Source organism: Hypanus sabinus, chromosome 10 (genome assembly GCF_030144855.1).
Source record: "Hypanus sabinus isolate sHypSab1 chromosome 10, sHypSab1.hap1, whole genome shotgun sequence".
Classification (NCBI taxonomy): Eukaryota; Metazoa; Chordata; class Chondrichthyes; order Myliobatiformes; family Dasyatidae; genus Hypanus; species Hypanus sabinus.
The window spans coordinates 75544180-75570089 of record NC_082715.1 but is presented as its reverse complement, the minus strand read 5'-3'; the positions used below and the strand labels follow the sequence as shown (position 1 = coordinate 75570089).

Here is a 25910-nt window from a genome sequence, read left to right as displayed (position 1 = left end):
ACTTATAAGTGACTTATAGTTGACTTGTCACCTATATTCCAGTCGTGATTAACACCCCCCCACCCCCACTGTCGGCTGATCTGCAAGAATATTGTCAATATTAAACCGGACCGTGGTTGGTGACCCCTGGGTTAAGGGGAACCTGAGGAGGAAATTCTTCATTCAGAGGATGGTGAGAGTGTGGAGCAAGCTGCCAGTAGAAGTGGAGAATGTGGGTTTAACTTCAACATACAAGAGAAGTTTGGGTAAATACATGGATGAGAGGATTTTGAAGGGCTATGCTCCATGTGCATGTAAGATAGGACAGAAGATCAGGTTGACATGGACCAAACAGGATGAAGGGCCTGTTTCAGAACTGTTGTGGTCTATGACTTGTCACTCACCACAGAGCAGCCAGTTAAATCCCCATCACTGCACGCTCTGTCTCGGGTGCAGTAACAAGCCTAACATCTCAATAGCGATGTTACCCCAGGGCACACACCACCAGTGGCCTCATGTCAAGCCATGGCGATTAATTGGTGTAGAAGCAGAGGCAGTGGCTTGCATTAGTCTCTTGGCACAGTGGGAAGGGCAGCAGAGGACAGTCCCAGTTACCCTGGAGGAACACAGCAGTTGCCATTTAGTGTACTTCAAAACCATGATAGGTGCCTCTATTTGCAAAACTGCTCCTGCAATGCAAATTATATTAATTTTTTTTCAAGTACGGAATAAATGACAATAAACTTTACTTACTGCCAAATCAAGTGTTCCTACATAAACCATCATTGGATTCTTTAAATAGGATTGTGATAATCTCCGAACTCCATCAGGCCATGTTGCACTGTGGTGGGAGGAGAAAGCGTTAACAACACTGTGATGTCTCTAGCATAGATAGATTTATTGATGCCAAAGGAAATTAGTGGCACAGCAGCTTTACAAGTGCACTACAAATATTAGAAGTAGGAAGAATAAAAAAAACCACAAACAGCCCAATGAGACTTATAGTCTAAATAATGGCCAATAGTAAGAATGACCTCATATGGCGCTCTTTGGAGGAGCGCAGTTGTCTTAGTCTATTACTAAAAGTGTTCCTCAGTTCAGCCAAGATGGTATTCAGAGGGTGAGAAACATTGTCCAGAATTGCCAAGATTTTCCATAAGGTCCTTTGTTCTACCACAGGCTACAGTGTCCAGTTTTTGATTCCTAAAACAAAGCCAGCTTTTCTAATCAGTTTATTGAGCCTGTTGTCATCACCCGTGTAGATGCCATTGCCCCAGGACACCACCATGTAGAAGATTGTAATGGTGACAACAGACTGGTAGAACATGTGAAGAAGAGGCCTGCACACTAAAGGACCACAGTCTCCTTAGGAAATAGAAGTAACTCTGGCACTTCTTGTTCACAGCCTCTGTGTTGGTGCTCTACTCAAGTCTGTCATCCAGGTGCACCCCAGGTACTTGTATGAGCTCACCGCATCCACATCCTCACCATCAATAGTAACAGGGAGCAATGCAGGCTTAGTCTTCCTAAAGCCCATCACCATCTCATTTGTCTTACTGATGTTGAGCTGCAGATGATTCAGCTTGCAGCATTTGACAAAATCCTTCACCAGGGCCCTGTATTCATCCTCCCATCCTCTCTTTATACACCCAATTGTTAAAACATAGAACATATTGCTGCTCCAGTAAAGGGAAAGCAACACTGACCTCCAATGATACATAGCCATTTCTATACATACAGCTGGCAATAATGGAATTATGCACATTACCCCATTTCACCAGTTTCTGAAAGAGGGTGCCACAGTAGCATAGCGGCTAGTGCAACTGCTATTGCAGCTTGGGGCATTCCAGAGTTAGGAGTCCATTTCCAGCACCCTCTGTAAGGAGTCTATACATTTTTCCCATGAACTGCATTAGTTTCCTCCAGATGTTCTGGTTTTCTCCCACAGTCCAGATGTACTAGTTAATAGGTCTTGTGATTAGACGAGTGTTAAAATAGGTGGGCAGTTGCAGTGCTGTTTGTTGGGCCAGAAGGGCCTGTCCTGCACTTTAACTCTAAATAAAATAAACAAGAAATAAAACTAAACACAAGGCATAGCTTCTATGGGGTAGCTGCCACCAGTTGGGCACTTGAGCTAGTGAAGTGAATTATTCTGAGCTCATTAATTTGAGCTATCCATAGTAGGTGGTGCTCCAGACTGATGCTAAGACACAGCACCATCGTTGTTGTTAGCGCTGCTAAATATTTAAAAATGAGGCAGCAGCGTAGCATAGCATAACACAACACAACACTATTTTAAAGCCAGCAATCTAGGTTTAATTCCACCGCTGTCTGTAAGGTGAGCATTATCAGTTTCCTCGCACATCCTAAAGATATACAGGTTAGCAGGTTAATTGGTCGCATGCTGTAATTGCGCAATGCAAGCTTGTTGGGCCAGATGACATTATTACTAGATGAATAAAATTTAATCAGCCAATGGAAAGAAGCTGGTCAGCTCTGCTATCAATGTCAGGACAATCAAAATGCTGGAAGAACTCAGCAGGTCAGGTAGCATCTATGGAGAGGAATAAAGAGATGATGCTTTGGGCTGAGGCCCTTCACTTTGTTCATGTTGCCCTAGAATTGCAGAATCTTGTGTTTACAAGGTTAATAGTTCAGCATGGACTAGATGGACTAAAGAGCCTGTTTCTGTGCTGTAGCATTCTATGACACTACAATCAGAAGGGACCTGATCTTACCTCCATCAAACTCTACACACATCCCTCTACTACCAAGTGGTGAAGTACTGAGAACATGCATTTGATTTTTTTCTTGACCAATTACTGAGGCTTGATTTCTTTTGCCAGAAAGTTAATCAGAGTCCACCAGGTACTATTTTATACCTAGTCATAATTGTCTGTCTATCAGGTCGTATATCCAAAATGATCTTCATAATCTGAGGTTCAAATCCCATATCCAGCATTCGATCTGCTTCATCCAATACCTTTAAAAAGGAAGAAGTGGGAAAACTTAGCAAGAAAATTATGGATTTATCATAATCTTCAGCCAGAGTGATGTGATTAGATTAAAGATTGTGTGATTATGCCATAAGCAATTCAGCTGCTGTTTGCAATGTCACTATTATATCTGCCTATAAAACACTTTAACTGGGGTAGATAAGTAATTATAACCTAAAGTGTTTTGGGTACCCAAGGTTCATTAAATATATGTATCTGTGATTGTTTCCTCACTAACTGAGTAGGAAACTTGTAAAATAGTAACAATAGTAACATAAATACTGCCTTGTAAAATAGTAACATTAAGACAAAGCCCATCACTTTGTGGTGTTAATCTTCCAACAGCAGAAAGCCTGCCTCAACTTCAGCAAACCAGGTTAATTCCTGAACTACAATGCTATCTGTGTAGAGATTACGTTCTTTCGAGGTGAGTGCGTGGGCTTCCCTCCATATCCCATTGGAACTGGAATTTGTTTATTCCAGTAGAGTGAAGAGCTTGTCTTGCATACACAAAATGCTGGAAGAACAACATTCATACATCAATTCATCACAGAGCACTGAAGTAGAACAAGGTAAAACAATAAAGTTTTACAATTACAGAGAAAGTGTGATGCAGATAGACAATAAGGTGCAAGGTCAGAATGAAACAGACTGTGAGGTCAAGAGTCTGCTCTCACTGTACTAGGGAACCATTCATTAGTCTTATAACACTGGTGCAGAAGCAATTTTTAAGCTTGGTGATAAGTGTTTTCAGGCTTTTGTATCTTCAAACCCTAACATGTGGTTAAATAGGTAAATTGGCCCTTGGGTAGGTGGGTGAACGGAGGATCAGAAAAAAACAATTGAGGGAAACTGGGGGTGGGGGGGAGTAAAGAAGATTTGGACTGATATGATTGCTTTGTGAGCCAACACAAAATCAATGGGCCATAGAGACTCTGGGTTTCTGGACTGGGTTGGTACCCCCAAACTTAATCTCTTTCCTGACTTAAAAAACAAAACATCTTTCTTCATTGAAACTTTTGATAGAGTGATGATAGTATAGAAACAACAAATTATTCATTCTTGAATTAGTTTTTTGAGCTATTGGCAGAGCGCCTGTACAATAAACATGATCACTATGAAACACCCACACCAGGACTACATTCACTCTGCTTTATTAACAATTCTAAATAGAATGCAGTTATAGACATTGGGTTAACACTGCTTCAGTTCCTCTATTCACTGACCAAATATGTTGTGCTCTTCAAATTGATGCAGTTGTTCATCTGAAGATCATTCAGCCGCCCGGGAGTTGCAATAACAATGTCCACTCCTTTTGTAATGAACTTAACCTGATCTTTACGGCTTCCCCCTCCATAAATACAAATACTGCAAAACAAAACATTTTGTAATTAAACCAAATAGTTGGGAATGCAGGTATATTTAAAGCCTCTCTGAAATATACAAAACAAAAAATCCATTCTAATAAATTGATTAAGAACCCAAATTCTCAGAGTGAAATTCTCCTTACGACACTGAAATTCTGCAACTTGTGGGATACCCCAGCACATCATTAACTGTGTTGGTTGTTAATGCAAACAATGCATTTCGATGCACATGTGATAAATATACTCTAATCCTGACCTTTGGCAATATTTAAGGAGTAACATTGAAGAGAAGGTTATATTGAAATGGAATCACTGGAAACATTACCTGATTTCTTGATTTTATCTATATAAATGCAGAGGCAATGGTGAAATAATGTTCTGCAAGTTAGTGCTGCAAACTTCTGGGTGATCAGTTGAGAAACGTTTCCAGAAAGGAGGTCATTGCTTCCCGTTACTGACATGATAAAAAGACCACGATGCCACAAAACATAGGAGCAAAATTAGGCCATTCACCCCACAGAGTCTACAACCGCATTCTCCTGCATTCCCCATGACCTTTGTCACACTTACTGATCAACCTATCAAACTTTACTTTAAATATACCCAATAGCTTAGCCTCCACAGTCATCTATGGCAATGAATTTCACAGCTTGATCATCCTCTGGCTACAGAAATCCCTCCTCATCTCTGTTCTAAATGGATGTCCCTCTATTCTGAGGCTGCGTCCTCTGACCCTAGAATCACCCACTATAGGAAACATCTTTGCCACATTCACTCGATCCAGACCTTTCAATATACAAACAGGTTTCAATGAGATCCCTCCTCATAATTCCAAGCTCCAATGATGGGCAGGAGCTTGTTACATTTTCATCTAAAACTCTAGAGATGCTGGAATCATGAGGTAAAGAGTGAAATCACTGCAAATACTCAGCACCTTAAGAAGCCATGGATACAAGTTCTAAGGTGAGCTATAACACTAATTCTGATACCTCCTTCACAGATACTGTGTGATCTTCTTATGTTTCTAAAAATACCACAGAAAACCATCATGCAGTCACCAGAGTTCACTACCTTTCCCACATAAACTGATATGCTTATTGTAATGAAAGTTAATATACCGTGCCAAAACCACTCTGCCCTTGTGAAGCTAATCACTTTATCATTCAATTTCATTGCTGCTAGTGCAACTTCTATTAGTCGATTAAACACTCATGACTAAATAAATGCACCCATGACATCTCCACTGCTTGACTGCCCCTCACCCAATCAATGAAGTAATTTCATTGTCAGTCATTGAAAGTTGCAACAAGTGCTACCACTTTTTCTCATTTTCAATATCACATCAATGGTTATGTTTAGGTTCTAAAGATGTTTCATAACTTTGACAAAGTTATTGAAATCAGAGTTAATGAAATGGTCCCTTTTTGATCTTAAAAAGGATAATTTTACACATAAAGTGCCTCCGTACAAACTGATGATGAAGATATCCTTATGGAAGGAACTTTTCTCGAAAGATATACAGCGCAACATACAAGCTTGATTTCAGAAATGCTGACCCTGGGCTTGAGGAAGTCCTGGCCAATTAAGTGACTATCATGTGAGATGAGGTAAAACTCTGATAATTCCAACAGAGCTTTGTGATGCAGGTTTTCCTCCATTGGAAACTACTCTTAGTAATGCCAAATATTTAATTGACTTTTTATTACAAAAGCTGTTACACCATATAATAAATTTTACAGTGAATCAGTGAGCTTAAAGAAAGCAGGGGAATTTAAGGGAGACAAGATCTAGCTGAGTTTAATGGGAGCAAGGTAAACAGGACCCAAATGAGCCAGGTGCTGAACCAGTAAGATTTTGAATAATAGATAATCTGAGGTTGAGGCAGAATAACTGGATCTTTTCAATCAACTGGAGAAGGGTAGATGGGAATTCGAATGAATATTTCATTTGAAAGATGACACCCAACAATACAATGCTCCATCAATATTTATCTGGCTGGTCACCTTAAATTTTGTTTGTGCTAAGGCCCCATAAATAAGTCTTTACCAAAAACTCTTTTGCATTTAAAATACTTGTACAGTAACCAATACCTCTTAATCCCTTTGTAGCTGTACTTGTTGCACTCTTCCTGTATCTGAAGAGCAAGCTCCCTGGTTGGTGTGAGGACCAGCATTCCAGGGCCATCATTTTTGTCTCGATGCCTGAAAACAAGTAGAGCAGTTATAGAATTTGGGCACAGTGTAATCTACAGGTAACTACCCTACTCAGACAGACGAACTTTATGCTCTCAAAACAAATAGAGGCACGTAATTCCTAAGAGGAAGCTAGCTACAATGTTTATATTCATTCCTATTCACAATCATTGAAAATTTCAACACCTGGTTTTATGCTAAAAGTATTGATTCATCTTAAGAGTTCCCAGCAAACTTCGAAAAAATTCAAAAGATTAGTTATCCAAGAATAAGTCGTCCTCAGTCGTTGACTTTAGATGTAAATTACAGCAAACCAATTATCCAAGGCATTGTGGAAAAGAACACAGGAATAGTATAGCATCGTATGGGTCCTTCCCATCTTCCCCATCTTATTGTGCCCCCTTCCTTTCCAGTCCTGATGAAGGGACTTGGCCCAAAACATTGGCTGTTTACTCCCTTCTACAAATGCTGCCTAATCTACTGAGTTCCTCCAGCATTATGTTATAACTTTGATACTCATATGATTGTTCATTTATTGAACTTTGCAGCAGAAATAGCAGATTCAGTTCACTGCAATGCATGCTGGATCTCAAATATTACAACATTTATGCCCACTTTTCATTGCCCTGTGATCAGCACATTCTTTAGTTCGGTTCCACATTCCCTAGCAATCGCTTTTTCCTCTCTGAAAGAACTGTGATTTGCGCTCCCTCTTGCTCGGAGAGATCTAAACCCTCAGTCCCATCTTCCTTTATCAAATATTTATCTTCCTCAATTAAGTTCACTGGCTCCCACTTAATGGATATTCCACACCTGCATTTAATAACTTTCTGTTTTAAAGATAAAAATTAGCTTTATTTGGTACATGCATATTGAATACTGAAACATACTACAAAATACACAAAATGTACTGGAGAAACTCAGTAGGTGACACTGAAATAGGTTGTTGCGTCAATGACTAACACAGTCCGAGGACATCCTGATAAAAGCCCGCAAGTGTTACCATGCTTTCAGTGCCAACACAGCACACCCACAACCCATTAATCCTAACCTGCATGTCTTTGAACTGTGGGAGGAAACAGAAGCACTCAGAAAACGTATAAACTCCTTACAGACAGTACTGGATATTGAACCCCAATCGCTGATTGCTAATCCTGTAAAACATTGCACCATTGCCATGCTGTCCAATTGCACCCCCACCCCGATTTTTGCCTAATGAGAAAACTAGCTGCAACTGATGATCTCATGCTACCCGTAGAAATGCAAATGGATCTTCAAAATGCCCTCCTGATTCTTTCAAGTTCCATATCAATCAGATTAAAGATGGTTTGGAGTTGAACTGAAGGGCTACTAATATCATAACAGAAAGATTTGCTAATGCTACATGGTGGGGTTTAAACTAGAGCTGCAGGGGGCTGGGAACCAGAGTGCCAGAACAGTTAGTGGAGAGGTTGTGGAGGCAGATGTTGGTAAGACCTCATACAAAGTTGGGAATCAAAATGTTGAGCATGGTGTGACTAGTGTCCTGAGTTGCATGTATTTCAATGCAAGTAGTATTGTAGGAAGAACAGATAATAGTGCTGAAGCTGGTTTACAAACAGAGGAAATGTGTAGTGAAGAGAGGCTGCTAATGGGGCAAAACTGCAGTCAACAGGACGAATTGCAAGGTAAAATGCAGACAAAAATTGAAAATGGTGAATACAGGACTAAAGGTATTGCATTTGAATGTGCACAGTACATGGAATAAGGTAGATGAACATGCAATACAGTTGCAGATTGGCAGGTATGATGTTGTAGGCATTACTGAATGATGGCTGAAAGATTATAGCAGGGAGCTTAATGTTCAAGGATATAGACTGCATTGAAAGGGCAGGCAGGAAGGCAGACGGGGTAGTGTTTCTCTGTTGGTAATAGATGAAATCAAAACACTTCGAAAGAGGTGAAATAGGGTCGGAACTTGTTGAATCATTGTGGATACAGCTAATGAACTGCAAGGGTAAAAAGATCCTGATGGGAGTTGTCTACAGATCCCCCAAACAGTAGTAAGGATGTGGCCTACAAATTACAACAGGAGATAGAAAATGCATGACAATAGAGCAATGTTACAATAGTCAAGCAGGACTTCAATATGCAGGTAGCTTGGTAAACTCAGGTTGGTGCTAGATTCTAGGAGGAGGAATTTCTAGAGTGCCTACGAAATGGCTTTTTAGAGCAGCTCAGGGCAGCGCAGTCGATCAACTATTCTGGATTGGGTGTTGTAAAATGCAATACATGATAATACTGAAAATAAGTAAATCAATTATAGTAAGTATATATGTATATTAAATAGCACAAAAACAGAAATAATAAAAAAGTGAATTAGTGTTCATAGGTTCAATGTCCATTTAGAAATTGGGTGGCAGAGGGGAAGAAACTGTTCCTGAATTGCTGAGTGTGTACCTTCAGGCTTGTCTACCTCCTTCTTTATGGGAACAATGAGAAGAGGGCATGCTCTGCGTGATGGGGGCCCTTAATTATGGCCACTTCCTTTCTGAGGCACTTCATCTCGAAGCTGTTTTGGATACTATGGAGGATAGTACCCAAGACTGCATGTAGCTTCTTTCAGTTCTGCGCCCTCGCCCCACCGTACCAGACAGTGTTGCAGCCTGTCAGAATGCTCTCCATGGTACATCTGTAGAGGTTTGAGTGTTTTAAGTAACAAACCAATCTCCTCAAACTCCTAATGAAATACAACTATTGTCTATGTAGTTGCATCAATATTTTGGGACCAGGTTTGATCCTCAGAAACCTTGACACCCAAGAGCTTGAAATTGCTCTCTCTCCACTTCTGATCCTTCAATGAGGATTGGTTTGTCTCCCTTGTCCTCCCCTTTCTGAAGTCCACAATCAGTTCTTTATTGTTAGTGATGCTGAATGCAAGATTGCTGCAGCAACACTACTCAACTAGTTGGTATATCTTGCTCCTCTATGCCATGTCGTTTCCATTTGAAATTCTAGTAACAATGGTTGTATCATCAGCAAGTTTATAGATGGCATTTGAGCTATACCTAGCCACACATAGAGCAGTGAGCTAAGCACACATACCCGAGGTGTGCCAATATTGATCATCAGCGAGAAGGACATATTTATTACCAATCCGTACAGACTGTGGTCTTTTGGTTATGAAGTCAAGAATCCAGTTTTAGAGGGAGATAGAAACCCAGGTTCTGTAGTTTAACCATCAGGACTGTGGGAATTATGTTGCATTTAGCTGAGCTATAGTCAAAGAACAGCATCCTGATATAAGTATTTGTATTGTCCAGGTGATCCAAAGCCGTGTGAAGAGACAGAGATTGTGTCTGTCGTAGAGCTATTGCGGTGTTAGGCAAATTGCAGGGTCCAAGTCCTTGCTGAGGCAGGGGTTAATTCTAGCCATGACGACCCTCTCAAAGCATTTCATCACCAAAAATGTGAATGCTACTGAACAATAGTCATTAAACATCCTCATTATTCTTCTTGGCACTGGTATAATTGTTACTCTTTTGAAGCAGGTGGGAACTTCCTACGGTAGAAGTGAGAGTTTTAAAATGTCCTTGAATACACCCACCATACATCCATCGGGGCCTACTACCTTGCAAGGGTTCACCCTCCTGAAAGACAGCCTGATATTGGCCTCCAAGACAGACATCACAGGGTCACCAGGTGCAGTAGGGATCTTCACAGCTGTAGTATATTCTCCCTTTCAAAATGGGCATAAAATGCATTAAGCTTGTCTGGTAGTAAAGCATCACTGCCAATTGTGCTATTGGGTTTCACTTTTTAGGAAGTAATGTCCTGCAAACTCTGCCAGAGTTGACATGCATCCAATGTTGCCTCCAACCTTGCTCGGAACTGCTGCTTCGCTCTTGAAATAGCCCTCTGCAAATCATACCTCGTTTTTTGTACAGACCTGGGATGCCAGACCTAAATGCCACAGATCTAGCCCTCAACAGATGCTGAACCCCCTGGTTCATCCATGGCTTTTGGTTTGAGAATGTACAGGTTTTTAATAGGTACACATTCATTTAAACAGGTTTAATGAAGTTGATAACAACTGCACAGCATACTCATCCAGATTCGAAGATGAATCCCTGTATACAGTCCAGTGGATTGATTCAAAACAGTCCTGTAAGTGCTCCTGTGCTTTCCTTGTCCATACCTTCTTAATCCTCACTACTGATGCTGGAACTCTAACCTGCAACTCTATGTTAAAAGGTTGGCACAACATTGTACGTTAGGCCACTGTACTTAATAAAGTGGCCACTGAATAGGTAGGTTTGTGGTCTTCTGCTGCTGTGAACCATCTATTTCAAGGTTCAACATGTGTGTTCAGAGATTCTCATGTGCACACCACTATTGTAATGTTTGACTATTTGAGTTACTGCCCCTTGAACCAGTTTGGCCAATCTCCTCTGACCTGTAGCAAGGTGTTTTCACACATGGAACTGCAACTCACTGGACTTGTTTTTTTTTTGTTTCTCGCACCATTCTCTGTAAGCTCTCAAAATTGGCATATGTGAAAATCTCAGGAGATCAGCAGTTTCTGAGATACTCAAACCACCCCATCTGGTACCAACAATCATTCCATGGTTCCTTACCCATTCTGATATTTGGTCAAAACCTCTTTGGTTAACAACCGAACCTCTTGATGCTGTTTACATGCTTTTTTGCACTGAGTTGCTGCCAAATGATTGGCTATTAGATATTTGCGTTAACAAGGTGTACAAGTGTAGCTGATAAAGTGGGCATTGAGTGTATGTGCTATGTTTCAACTCCTGACTTAGTCTCAATGTTGCCAGTCACTGGGATTGCTCTGTGAGTCACTGTGAACTCAGCCTTACCCTGTAGGCTTGGCTGCACCAGATTTCAGCAGTCTGCTGGGGTGATCACCGAAGAAAGCAACAGGGTTCACCTCCCCGCTCAGCACAATACAGGTGAACACAGCTAAATGGCTGCTCTGAGGCTCTTTCATCACTCTTGGACACAAGAGGGTTAACAATCTGATAGGGTTAAGAAGAAAGGAGGTGGGATATTATTGCCTTGAGGCATTGTGGAAACCACCAGGAAACTTACATCGGCTGTAGATCCAGATGGATGAACCCAGGTAAGAGATATGCCAGAGTTTTTCCAGTTCCAGTCTGTGCTATCCCAATCAGATCAATCCCCATCAAAATTATGGGCCACGCTTGAGACTGAAGCATAAGCACATTCCACAGATAACTAAACCAAATTTCACTGGCATTGCTTGAAAAATTAGATTACAGCAACTGGTTCAGATAAATCAAAATCTGGTTGAATACAAAGTGAAGTTTTCATACCTGGATTGGAGTAGGGTACTGGAACCCAACTCTCTTAATACTTGCCATAATCTCAGGATAATGCTGGAAAGCTTCCATAAATGTGCACACTGGATTAGGAATTTGTCGCTTTGTACCTTCAGTCACATCTTCACATGTTATATTGTTATTTTGCTTTCTGTTAAAACAAGCATGACAGTACAGAGAAAATAAACAGCTGAGACTCTGCATACCTTGATTAAAAGAAACTCACTTAGAAGATTAGAGAGAAATCAATTCTTTCCATCTCCAACCCTAATCCAATTCTGAAGGTTTAGGGGAGTAAAAACCATGAGTCCTGAGAGGCTTTTACAGCCTCTGTAATAAGATCACAGTAGAAGAAATATTCTCTTTGATGCATCTTATGTCAATTTTCAGGAACAAGAGCAATGCATTCATACAGATGCTGAAAATGGTGACTGCAGGTAGTATTAGTTAATAGAACATGGAAATTTACAGCATTTCAGGTGCTTCGGCCCACAATGTTGTATCGACCATGTAATCTACTCTAGAGACTGTCTAAAATTCCCCTGGTGCATAGCCCACTATTTTTCTAAGCTCCACAAACCTATCCAAGAGGCTCTTAAAAGACCCTATTGTATCCACTTCCACCACCACCACCGGCAGTGCATTCCACATACCCATCACTCTCTGTGTGAAAAAAAATTACCCGTGACATCCCCTCAGTACTTATTTCCAACGACCTTAAAGCTATGCCCTCTCGTGTTATCCATTCAGCCCTGGGAAAAAGCCTCTGCCTATCCACATGATCAATGCCCCCCCCCCCATCTTATGCACCTCTATCAGGTCACCTCTCATCCTCTGTCACTCCAAGGACAAAAGGCCAAGAACACTCCACCTATTCTCATAAGGTGCACCCTCCAATCCAGGTAACGTCCTTGAAAATCTCCTCTGCACTCTCTATAGCATCCACAACTTTCTACAGGTGAGGTGATCAGAACTGAACACAGTACTCCAAGTGGGGCGTGACCAAGGTCTTATATAGCTATGACATTACCTCATGGCTCTGAACTCAATCCTATGGTGGTTAAATGCCAGCATACCATACACCTTCTTAACAACTAGTTCTGGACACTTTGTTACAGGGAGGATATGTCAGAGAGAGTGTAGAGGAGATTTACCAAGATGCTCCCAAGATTTTAGAGCATGCCTTATGAGGATAGGTTGATTAAGCTAATGTTTTTGTTTTTGGAGTACAAAATGACAGGCAACTTTATAGAGCTGTAAAAGACCAGAGGCTAGCCAGAGACCTTCCCACAGGGTGAAAATTGCTTATACAAGGAGGTATAATTTTAAGGTGATTGGAGGAAAGTAGCACACATTAATGTACACACATTATATATATATAAAACAATTAAAATCTGAACCTTCAACGGTAATGACCTGAAACGTAGGACTCAAGGATTCTAAGATGTCATTTCTAGGAAAGAAAGTAAAGAATATGTGCAGAGAGGATTTGCTTTGTAGGGTGTGGAAAGTGTAAAGTCAGGACTTTGATGGAACAAGTAGTACACAGTTTACTCCCCCTAGAAGGCAGCAATGACATTGCTTCAGAACAACAGGGAGATTGTAGTAAATGCTCAGTTATCTGACAGGTACCAGATATGACAGGTGCAGAGAGTAGAACAGTAGGCTAAGCATGTATCCTTGAGGTTTGCCCGTGTTGACTGCCAGTGAGGAGATGCTATGTTTGATCCATGTTAACTGGTCTCCCAGTGCTGAAGTCAAGGATCTAGTTGCAGCAGAAAATACTGAGGTTAAAGTTTTGGAGCTTGGTGATTAGAACTGAGAGTATGATTGTGCTGAGCATTGAGTTGTAATCAATAAACAGCAGCCTGAGGTATTGTTATTGTCCAAGTTATTGTTAGGGGAGTGGACAGCCAGTGAGATTGCATCTGCCGTGGACCTATTGTGACGACAGACAAATGCTATTGGTCCAGGTCCTTGCTTAGGCAGGAGTTGAGTTTAACCATGATCAACCTTTAAAAGCACTACATCACAGTAGATGCAAGTGCGACTGGGTACTAGTCAATGAGACAGCTCATCCTTTTCTTTTTGAGTACTGGTATCATTGTCACCCTTTTGAAGCAAATGGGAACCACCGACTGCAGCAGTGAGAGATCGAAGATGTCCTTGAATATTCTCACCAGTTGGTTGACAGTTATTACATCATAAATTGTGTCTTTAACATTGAAAACTGATTAGAAATTTTACATTAGAAAATACTCAGGATCACAATAGGCTGCAGACGTTCATAAACTCAGCCAGCTCCAACCTTGGGCAAAACTGTTCCCACCATCTAGGACATCTTCAAAAGGTGGTACCTCATCCATCATTAAGGACTCTCATCATTTGGGACATGCCAATTTCTCTTTACTACCATTATGGGAAGAGATACAGGAGCCTGAAGTCCCACAATAGCTAGGCTCAAGAACAGCTACTTGAATTTGTCAGTTCTTGAACCAACTTGCACAACGTCGATCACTATTTCAGTTTGGTAACACCTATATCATTCGAAACATTTTGAACAAAAATGAACCGACTAAAATGGACTTGTTTTTTTTGTTCTTAATTGTGTTCCTTCCTGTTAAAAATTATGCTGTTTATGTTTTTTTCCATAAATGCTTATATGATGCTATTGCAAATATGTTTATCATTGCATTTGTGTATATGGCAATAGACCTGACTTTGAATAGTGGAATTGTAACTTACTAGCTTCCTTACGATTTTTTTCCCTAGTAAAAACTTCACATTTTAAGTTAAATTTTGGTCCACAGGTATACTAAAGAGGTTACATTGTGAGGTACAAATATAGTAAAGACATTCCCAGAAATATAATTCAATTAGTTATGACGTGGGGAAGTATTCTGCAAAACTACACGTGCACTGTGTTCCGCTTTTCTGAAAGTGGCCTTCAAAGGCCAGTGACAATTCATTTAATCATGCTGATTTATATTTTCCACTCAACCCTATTCTCCTGCCCTCTCCCTGTAACACTTGACACCCTTACAAATCAGAAAACTAAAACTCTGCTTTAAATATACCTAATGATTTGGCCTCCACAGCCTTCTGTGGCAATTAATTTCACAGATTCACCATGATCTGAATCAACTATGAGACATTTCTTTATCCATCAATACAAATATTGAGCTTCTTATTTCACTGCTACGTGATCCACTCCCTTTAAAGCTCAAGTGATTAGAGACCATAAGACATGGGAGCAGAATGAGGCCATTTGGCCTATCAAGCCTGCTCTGCCATTTCATCATGGCTGATCCATCTCCTCATATCCCTTCATACTCAAGAATCCATCAATCTCGGTCTTAAATATACCCAAATAACTTAGCCTTTATAGCCACCTGTAGCAATGAATTCCAGGTTCACCACTCTCTGGTCTTAAGACTGTCCCAGAATGAAGTTTATCATTACCAGCATGTGACGTGAAATTTGTTAACTTAGCAGCAGTGCAATGCAATTCATAATGGGGGGGGGGGGGGGGAGAAAGAGAGAGAGAGAGAGAGAGAGAGAGAGAGAGCGAGCGTGAGAGAGCGAGAGCGAGAGCGAGAGAGAGAGAGAGAGAGAGAGAGAGAGAGAGAGAGAATAAATAAACAAGTAAATCAGTTACGTATACTGAATAGATTTAAAAAATGTGCAAAAACATAAATACTATATATTAAAAAAGTGAGGTAGTGTTCAAAGCCACTGTAGGAAATACCCTTTTGTCGTCCACTCTACTGAGGCCTTTCAACATTCAATAGGTTTCAATGAGATCCTCCTTCAGGCTTCTGAATTCTAGTGAGTACAGGACTTGAGTCATCAAATGCTCCTAGTATGATAAGCCTTTCAATCCCACAATCATTTTCATGAACCTCCTTCAAACCCTCTCTGATGTCAGTAAATCCTTTCTTAGATAAGGAGCCCAAAACTGCTCACAATACTCCAAGTGAGGCCTGATCAGTGCGTTCTAAGGCCTCAAAACTACACCCTTCCTTTTATATCGTAGTCCTCTTGAAATGAATGCTAACATTGCATTTGCCTTTTTCACCACCTAAACAGCTCGTGGACTTTCAAGTCACCTTGCACCAAAGTACATGACCATACACTGAATTTCATCTGCCAATTCTGCTAATTCTAATTTCATTCTGCTAATCTGTCTAATTCCTTTTGTAGCCTCTCCACTTCCTCAAAGCTATCTGCCCCTCCACCCATCTTCGTATAATTTGCAAACTTGGCCAAAAAATCATTAGCATATAATGCAAAAAGAAGTGGTCCCAACCTAGATCCCCATGGAACACCACTAGTCAGTGGCAGCCAAATAGAAAAGGCTCCCATTATTCTCACTCTTTGCCTCCTGCCAATCAGCCAATGCCTTCTCCATGTTAGTATCTGTCCTGTAACATGACGGGCTCTTAACCTGTTAAGCAGAGGCATGTGTGGCACCTTTCAAAGACTTTCTGAAAATCCCAGAACAACATTCACTGATTCTCCTTTGTCTATCCTGTGTGTTATTTCTTCAAAGAATTCCAACAGGTACATCAGCCTTGAGGAGACCATGCTGACTATGACCTATTTTATCATGTGCCTCCAGGGATCCTGAAATCTTATCCTGAACAATCAACTCCAACATCTTCCCAATGTCAATTGTACTCTTTTACATAGATGCTGCCTGGCAGATTTTCTCCTGTTTGTAACTGGCCTATAATTTCCTTTCTTCTGCTTCTCTCACATCGTGATGAGCGTAGTGACATTTGCAATTTCCAGTCCTCTGGAACTATGCCAAAATCCATTGATTCTTGAAGGATCATTATTAATGCCTACATAATATCTTTAATCACCTCTTTCAAAACCCTAGGGTGAAGACCATCTGGTTCAGGTGACTTATATACCTTCAGAACCTTCAGTTTCCCAAGCATCTTCTCCCTAGCAATGGCAACTTTACATACTTCTGTCCCCTGACACTCTTGAACTTCTGGCATACTGGTAGTTTCTTCCACAGTGAAGACTGATGCAAAATATTACCTCAGATAATCCGCCATTTCCTTGTTTCCCCATTACTACCCCACCCCCCCAAGCATTATTTTCCAGCTGTCCGATATCCGTTCTCACTGCTCCTATACACTTTATTTATCTGAAGAAACCTTTTGTATTCCAACGTAGATTGGGAGACCACTTTGCCAAGCACTTACACTCTGTCTGCCAGAAAAGCAGAATCTCCCAGTGGCCACCCATTTTAATTCCATTTCTCATTCCAACAAGTCAGGCCATGGCCTCCTATACTGTCGCAATGAGACCACACTCAATTTGGAGGAACAACGTCTTATATTACGTCTGCCTAGCCTCCAACCTGATGGCACAAACATCAACTTCTCAAACTTCCATTAATGCCCCCCCTCACCGTTCCCCTGTCTCACCTCATCTCCTTACCTGCCCATCACCTGGTGGTCTTCCCCCTTTTCTTTCTTCCTTCTGTTCTTCTATCAGATTACCCCTTTTCCAGCACTAGATCTCTTTCACCAATCAACTTCTCAGCTCTTTACTTTACCCCCCATCCCAGTTTCACCTATTACCTTGTTTTTTTTCTCCCTTTCAACCACATTCTAACTCTGACTCTTCTTTTTTCCTCCAGTCCTGATGAAGTCTTGGCCTGAAATGTCTACTGTACTAATTCCATAGATACTGCCTAGCCTGCTGAGTTCCTCCAGCATTTTGTGTGTGCCTTCTGTAATAACCTTATGTTTCTTGCAACTGTCTGTGATTTCTCTTCAAATTGGTTGGAGGCCGGTGACTAGTGGAGTGCCTCAGGGATCTGTACTGGGTCGAATGTTGTTTGTCATATATATTAATGATCTGGATGACGGGGTGGTAAACTGGATTGGTAAGTATGCAGATGATACTAAGATAGGTGGTGGTGTGGATAATGAAGTAGGTTTTCAAAGCTTGCAGAGAGATTTAGGCCAGTTTGAAGAGTGGGCTGAAAGATGACAGATGGAGTTTAATGCTGATAAGTGTGAGGTGCTACATTTTGGTAGGACTAATCAAAATAGGACATACATGGTAAACAGTAGGGCATTGAGGAATGCAGTAGAACAGAGTGATCTAGGAATAATGGTGCATAGTTCCCTGAAGGTGGAATCTCATGTGGATAGGGTGGTGAAGAAAGCTTTTGGTATGCTGGCCTTTGTAGATCAGAGCATTGAGTATAGGAGTTGGGATGTAATGTTAAAATTGTACAAGGCATTGGTGAGGCCACATTTGGTGTATTGTGTACAGTTCTGGTCACCAAATTATAGGAAAGATGTCAACAAAATAGAGAGAGTACAGAGGAGATTTACTAGAATGTTACCTGGGTTTCAGCACCTAAGTTATAGAGAAAGGTTGAACAAGTTAGGTCTTTATTCTATGGAGCATAGAAGGTTGAGGGGGGACTTGATAAAGGTATTTAAAATTATGAGGGGGATAGATAAGAGTTGATGTGGATAGGCTTTTTCCATTGACAGCAGGTTCAAACAAGAGGACATAAGTTGAGAGTTAAAATAGTGGTGGACTTAACAAGTCAGGCAGAATCTATGGAAGTAAATAAAGAGTTAACATTTTAGGTTGAAACCTTTCATCAAGATACAGACATCTCATAGTGCTGGTTACTAGAGCATGCTGAATAGCAAGCTGCCAGCAACTGCTCTTCCATAGTACAGATCTCCAGCCACAATGGCCTCGTGAGCAGTGAGGTCAGTGGGATACAGGATCTCACCAATTTTCTTTTGCCTTAATTGTGATCAAACAACCACTACTTTAGAAGTGCGTTGGGTAATTTACTAAGCTAACATTCAGAGGCTGGCATAATGGTCTGGAGATTTGACATGGAATTCCATTAGACTAGTCAGAGAAGCCAAATTCAAATAGATAGTTCAACACGTCCAAACATGCTAGAGGAACTCAGCAGGTCGGGCAGCATTTGTGGAAACGACGAAGGGTCTTGGCCTGAAACGTTGACTGCTTGTTTCCACGGATGCTGCCCAACCTGCTGAGTTCCTCCAGCGTGTTTGTATGTGTTGATTTGACCAAAGCACCTGCAGTGTACTTTGCGTCAAATAGATAATGATGTTTGGACAAACTTGGATCAGTAATCATGACCATGAAGTTAATGGATCATAAAAGCTTTGCTACATCAATGTCCGTCATCCTTTTGGACTCTGACACATTTCAGTGCCTTTGGCTCTTCACTACTCTCCAAAGTCGCCTAGCAAACCATTCAGTTCATGTTCTCTTAGGGTTGGAGAGCACTGCCCACATCCCATAAACAAGTTAAAGGGAAGATAAGCAGAAAATTTACTTTCAGGGCACCACAGAAGTATAGCAGGTATTACTACTGTAATACTATTCCAGAACCTACAGCCTGCAATTCCTGCTGCTGTCTATAAGGAGTTTGTACATCCTTCCTATGACCATGTGGTCTGGTTTCCTCCCATAATCCAAAGATGTATGGGTTATTAGGTTGATTGATCATATCAGGTTCATTGAGCTGAAAATGCTTGTTACCTTGTTGTATCTTTAAATAAATAAGTATCATAGCTGGCCATACTATGTTAGCACTGGAAGCACAGCAACACTTGTAGGACGTCCTGAGCATATCTCAGACTGTGTTGGTCATTGATGCAAAATACACATTTTACTGTGTGTTTTTGATGTACATGCGACAATAAGCTGATAATTATTTCAGAAAAAATCTGCACTGAGTCTCTAAACCTTTAGTCCTGATTAAAGGTCTTGGTCTGAAGTGTAGACTGTTCACTTACCTCCACAATTACTGCCTGAACCACTGAGTGCATTTGAAATGAAGCTCAATTAAACTATTTGTCACATGCATATTGAAACATCAAAACATACAGTGAAATATGTTGTTGCTCGTCAACGACCAACACACTCTCTGTATCACCTGTAAGTGTCACCATGCATGCCTCAAGCTGTAAGAGAGTTGAACTGTTACACTCAATTCAACAAAACAACATTTAGCAGGGATAAATTAAACAAAATAAAAAATACCAGGCATGAGATGAGACTAATAGATATTTGCTTAACCTACATTTATCATCATAATTCAGCATTACTCCCAAGTCACCTTTACCTTCCAACTCATACTAAAAGCAGAGACCTTTCATATGGTTAACATGCCTGTCATTTACTGCACAGATCTGACTTTCTTACTATAATCAACATATATATACACACACAAATTTATTTTACATACTGGGTTAAAAACTGGTCCTATTCATAAAACAGACATTTCCTTCAGTGAACTAATTACCATTACACCCCAATACAAATTTACCAAAAGCTAATGCACAATATGGTGCAAAAAATCTAAAGGAGTTTGTACTTTATTTCAAATAAATTTACATGTGATTAACTGTCTGACCCCATCTTAGTTCGTGCAGGGTTCAAAAATCAATAAATGTCAATAAATCACTTCCTCCCTGTCAACTGAATGAATCAGATTCTGCCAAGCCTTAATAATCAGTGGTCACTTAATGCAGTTCTGTTAATACAGTTATAAACTATAAACAACAGACGCAGGAGTAGGCCATTTGGCCCTTTGAGCCAGCACCAGCATTCCATGTGATCATGGCTGATCATCCACAATCAGTATGCCATTCCTGCCTTCTCCCCATATTCCTTGACTCTGCTATCTTTAAGAGCTCTAAAATAGTTACGAGTTAAACATGTTTTGTTTTAAATTACAAAACATAAACACTATAAAGATCCACTTCTTGGTAAAATGAGAGTACAATAATCAGCTTATTCGTTTTTCTTTAAATCTATTAGCTTTTAAAACCTGTCTTGCTCCGGTAAAGTCCATCTTAACTTCTAGCACCAGTCTGAAGGCTCACACCTGTTTTATGGATGGGATCAGTTTTTAAACCAGTGTGTAAAATAAAATCAGTGCAACAGATCACAGAAGCTCAATATATGATAACCATAATTTATACTTTAAATTCTTTCACCACTTTCATTGTTTTTGTTCTCTTCACTCAAATTATATACGTAATGAATAGAATTCCAGCCGGTCAGCTCTTCAGCATAAAGTGATATTGAAGAAAAAAAATAAGCCTTATTTGTCACAGATACATCACATAAACATCAAAATATACAGTGAAATGTGTTGTTTGTGTTAAATCAATTCAGTGAGGATTGTGTTGGGGCAGCCCAGAAGTGTCATCACTCTTCTGGTGTCAGCATAGCATGCCCACAACTCACTAATCCTAACCGTATGTTTCGGAACGTGGGAGGAAACCGGACCATCCAGGAAAAAAACCCACATGGTCACAAGTAGAATATACAATAGTGAGAATTACAGTAGTGAGAATTGAACCCTAATCTTATAACTGTTTGCTGTAAAGCATGTTGCTACCTGACATGCTACTGGTAACAAAATATATACTGGAAAATGTGTACTCAGGTAATTTATGTTCTATTCCAAATAAAATTGCCTTGTATGTAATTTCAAATAAAGTTAACATCACTGAGACTTTTCATGCACTTTCAATTCAATTCAACATGGATTAGATAGAATTGACCAATCAAAATAAAATCAACACAGATCAAAGGAAGGTGTGAAGGACCACATGCATCTCAGAGAGAAAGACAATGAAAATTGTAAACTGCAAATTCAACATTCTTTCCAAGAGCGTGACAAAGACTGTACAGCTATCTGCTTTTCCTGTCCAGCAATGAAACAACTTGCTTTAAATTACTCTTCGGAGACTGGAATGTTGATGTAACTGTGGAAAAAAAACTAGCAGAAGTAACTCCTGACCTTGGTCTACTCAACACTCTTCTGTAAAAAATTTCTCCCATACCTGGAGCCAAAATATGTTTATCACAGCTATTTCCTTCCTTCCAAATATCATCCCACTAATCAACATCCTTAGAGTAACAGAGTACAACAACATAGAAAAAGGCCTCTAGATATCAATCGCTATTGGTGCAAAATAAGTTTACCCTTCCAAGTCTCCTTTAGAACTCTAACGCTCAGCTTAAAGACTATGCACTGTAGTTTTTCAAATCCTGATCATGAGAGAAAGATTTTGACCATCTCCCCCATCTTTGCCTCTCATATTAGCTAGTTGCTGAAGCTTTCCAAGAAACACAGCAATAAAGGTGCTTAAAAGGATGTGACTGGCCAAGAAAAGACCTACATCTGCCAGAATGATTATTGATATTAGTTCAGGAATTAGGACAAAGAAAGAAAACAAGGATAGCTAAGCAATAATTTTTCTTTGCGGTCAGCAAGGAACCACAGACATTCCATAAAACAGACTGCATGTCAATAGCTGATAACAGTCAAAATGCAAACATAATATCCTGGACACTGCATCAAATCTAGTGGTTAAGAATTAAACGTAATTGTCTGGAGCACTGAGTCCAAGGGCAATCCAACATCACCAAATGAGATAGAAAATGGTGGACAAAGTCCAGTCCATCACAGGCAAAGCTCTCCACAGCAATGAGCACATTTACAAGGAGCGATGCCACAAGAAAGCAGCATCCATCATCAAGGACCCCATCATTCAAGCCATAATCTAATATTGGACAGGAAATACAGTAATTTTAGGTCTCACACACTATTTTCAAGGACAGTTATTACCCTACAAATGTGGGCTCCTGAATCAGCACGGATAACTTATTCACCTCAACTCCGAACTGATTCCACAACCTATGAACTTGCTTTCAAGGACTTCATAACGCATGTTCTCTGCAAATTTTGCAAATAAATAAATAATGCCGTCTTTGTTTATGCACCCTTTTTCACAAATCTTATTGTTTTTTTTTTATTTTCTAGTAGATGCCTGAAAGAAAATGAATACATACACACACACACACACACACACACACACACACACAGCTAATAAATTTTCTTTAATGCCCAACTTTTGGCCAAGACTCACCAAGCCCATCCTCCCTCTGCAGATGGAGCATATAAACATGAAAAAGTATGCATTTTCTGCATCCTTCACATCTGCTAGGTGTTCCAAAGCACTTCATAACCCATTATACTCTTAAATGCAGTCATTTTACACACTGCAAAACTACAAATACAGCTATGAGAGAAATAAATGGATATCCAATTCTGATGTTACTAGCCAAGGAACAGCAGGGTAGGAACGGACCAGAGCAGATTTGCAAGAATGGTTATAGGAATGAAAGTGTTAAAAGTATGAGAAGTGTATGATAGCTCTGTGTCTGTAATTACTGAGTTTAGAAGAATAAGAGAAATCTCATTTAAACCTATCAAATATTGAAAAGCCAAGACAGAATAGATGTGGAGAGAATGTTTCCTATCATGAGGGAGTCTTAGACCAGAGGGCACAACCTCAGAATACAAGAATATCCCTTTAGAACAGAGATGAGGAGGTCATCCTTTAGCTCGAGGGTGGTGAATCTGTGGAATTCCTTGCCATAGACAGCTGTGGAGGTCAAGGAATTGGGTACATTTAAAGCAGAAGTTCATAGGTTTTTGTTTCATAAGAGCAAAGGTTATGGGAAGAAGGCAGACAATGAGGTTGAGAGGGATAATAGATCAGCCATGATCTAAGGTCTAGCAGATTTGATAGCTAAATAGCTTTCACCCAGGTCCAGGAGAGAGCTTAAAAAAAGTGTTTTGTAGCCCATTATTTTGGAGTTTGAACAGTGGGAAATTGGAGTTCGGAGCTGAATAGTAAGGGTATCTTCATTCAGGTCCAGGAAAGAACTTTAAAAATCAACTCTTCGTGGCTGATTTATCCTAACTTGAACAGCTGCCAGTTGATGGTCAGGATTCGTTAGCAAAGCCAAATAAAAGTAAGGGAGGGGCAAGTACAGTAGCCATTGCTAGAGCGGGGTTTGGCTCAACAGGCTTCGTCAATAACAGGCAAGGCGATATTGGAAAGTATTTGGTAAACTTTTTCCTACTCATTTTTCATCTGTAAGTGTATGGATAGGACAGTAAGAATGGCTCCGTGGCTGTGTATTGTTCTTTGTGTGAGATGTGGGAATTCTGGGAAACATCTAGCCTCCCGAATAACCACACCTACGTCAGACGCACCAAGCTGCAGATCCTCAGAGAACACGTTAAAGAACTGGAGCTCCAACTTCTGACCTTCAGTTCATAAGGGAAACTGAGGAGATGACAGATGGGAACTACAGTGAGGGAGTCACCCCCAAGTTGCAGGAGGCAGGTGAATGGGAAACTGTCAGGAGATGAAGGGAAATAGACGGTCGGTACAGAGTACTCCTATGGCTGTTCTTGTCAATAACAGGTACACCCTGTCCTCGTTATGTGCGTCTTCAGACTATGCAGATTCAGTTATGCGAAAAACCTACTTCTACCAATGTCTCCTTATATGCGTCCAAAACTCAGTTATGCGAGGACCACCGCTTTCCCGCTAATACAAGTCAGGTGCACATGCCTCAGTCTCACTGTTGGGACGAGATGCACCACTTTCCCGACAATACAAGTCAGGTGCGTGCGCCTCACAATCTCACTCCCACCAGTCTCGCAATGCTTTTGGCAAGGTGTGTATGTGCGATCTTGTGCTCTTAAACTTTTGCTGGTTTTACCTACGGTACAAGTGATTTTGTGATTGAAATATTTAACTATGCCTCCTAAGCGTCCGATGTCATGTCCTGGGCCATCAGCCAAGCGACAGAGAACCACTTCAACACTTGAAAAAAAGTTGGAAATTATAAACAGCACGGCATCAGGAGAAGGTAACGCAGCTCTGGGACGCTACTGCCGGGAACAGAATCTTGCCTTTAAACAATGTGCCACCAATCCTAAACATTTGGACAGCATTCACCCTAACAGTGCATTTCCTGCTGCCTAACACAACATCGCTAATTCAGTCACTCAACCAAGGTGTGATCCATATTCAAAGTGTATTTTTTTTTAATGGCGAACTACCTCTCAGATGCTCCGAGCAACAGACAATTTTGAAAATCCCAGGAGTTTGCCAACAATGAGGGAATGGTGGAAGTCGGAACACTTGGCACGAATGGCGATAGACATGGACCCAAGTTTAGAACGGAGTCAGCACTTCAGTCATTCCCTGCCATCAACCCCTCTTCCCTACAAGCAAATTGATGCTGAAAAACAAAATGCTGCCAAGCCAACCATCCTCAGCACTTCCTTCAAACCAGTGTCATCTCCTGCTGCCGACAGTTCTAAGAGTTCTGTGAGTCTTCCTTCATCCCCTGCTGTGCTTGATATGATCCTGACACCACAACAACCACTCATCTGCCAGAGCAAACACACCTGCCACTGGTGGGGAGTACTGTACACCCTAGTATGTTAACTTTCTATGATTTATTATGTTGAATATTACCTTAAAATGATGAAATATAATACCAATGCCTTGTGGTACTGCTTTTGTGTCCTATTGGTATGAAATGTGAATAAATTACAGATAAAACATATTAGGGAAGCCCTCTGGAATGCATCTGTATTTTCTCCATTTAAATAATTATTCACATCATGCGTTTTCACATTATGTGTCGAATACCAGGAACGTATCCCCCGCATACAATGAGGATAGGGTGTACAGGAACCGTGGTGTAGAAAGGCTGTTGTAAATATAGTCAAGAAAAAAAGAACTTATGAAAGGTTCAAAAAACTAGGTAATGATAAAGATCTTTAAGATTATAAGGCTACCCAGGAAGGAGCATAAGAATGAAATTAGGAGAGCCAGAAGGGGCCATGAGAAGGCTTTGGCAGACAGAATTAAGGAAAACCCCAAGGCATTCTGCAAGTATGTGAAGAGCAAGAGGATAAGATGTGAGAGAATAGGACCAATCAAGTGTGACAGTGGGAAAGTGTGTATGGAACTGAAGGAAATAGCGGAGGCACTTAATGAATGCTTTGCTTCAGTATTCTCCATGGAAAAGGATCTTGGCGATTGTAGGGATGACTTGCAGTGTACTGAAAAGCTTAAGCATGTAGATATTAAGAAAGAGGATGTGCTGGAGCTT

The 25910-nt window shown here is 40.6% G+C and overlaps 1 protein-coding gene across 1 annotated transcript in view; it reads right to left on the bottom strand.

The window, feature by feature from the left end:
• Positions 1 to 25910, bottom strand: part of ddx43 (DEAD (Asp-Glu-Ala-Asp) box polypeptide 43) — a 67082-nt gene that overhangs the window by 26987 nt on the left and 14185 nt on the right. The window contains exons 6-11 of the mRNA XM_059983458.1: positions 11871 to 12027; positions 11626 to 11744; positions 6433 to 6543; positions 4202 to 4343; positions 2862 to 2962; positions 733 to 820 (exon numbers count right to left, since the gene is read on the bottom strand). Of these exons, the coding sequence (XP_059839441.1) occupies positions 733 to 820; positions 2862 to 2962; positions 4202 to 4343; positions 6433 to 6543; positions 11626 to 11744; positions 11871 to 12027 (718 nt within the window). The remainder of the gene's footprint in view (positions 1 to 732; positions 821 to 2861; positions 2963 to 4201; positions 4344 to 6432; positions 6544 to 11625; positions 11745 to 11870; positions 12028 to 25910) is intronic.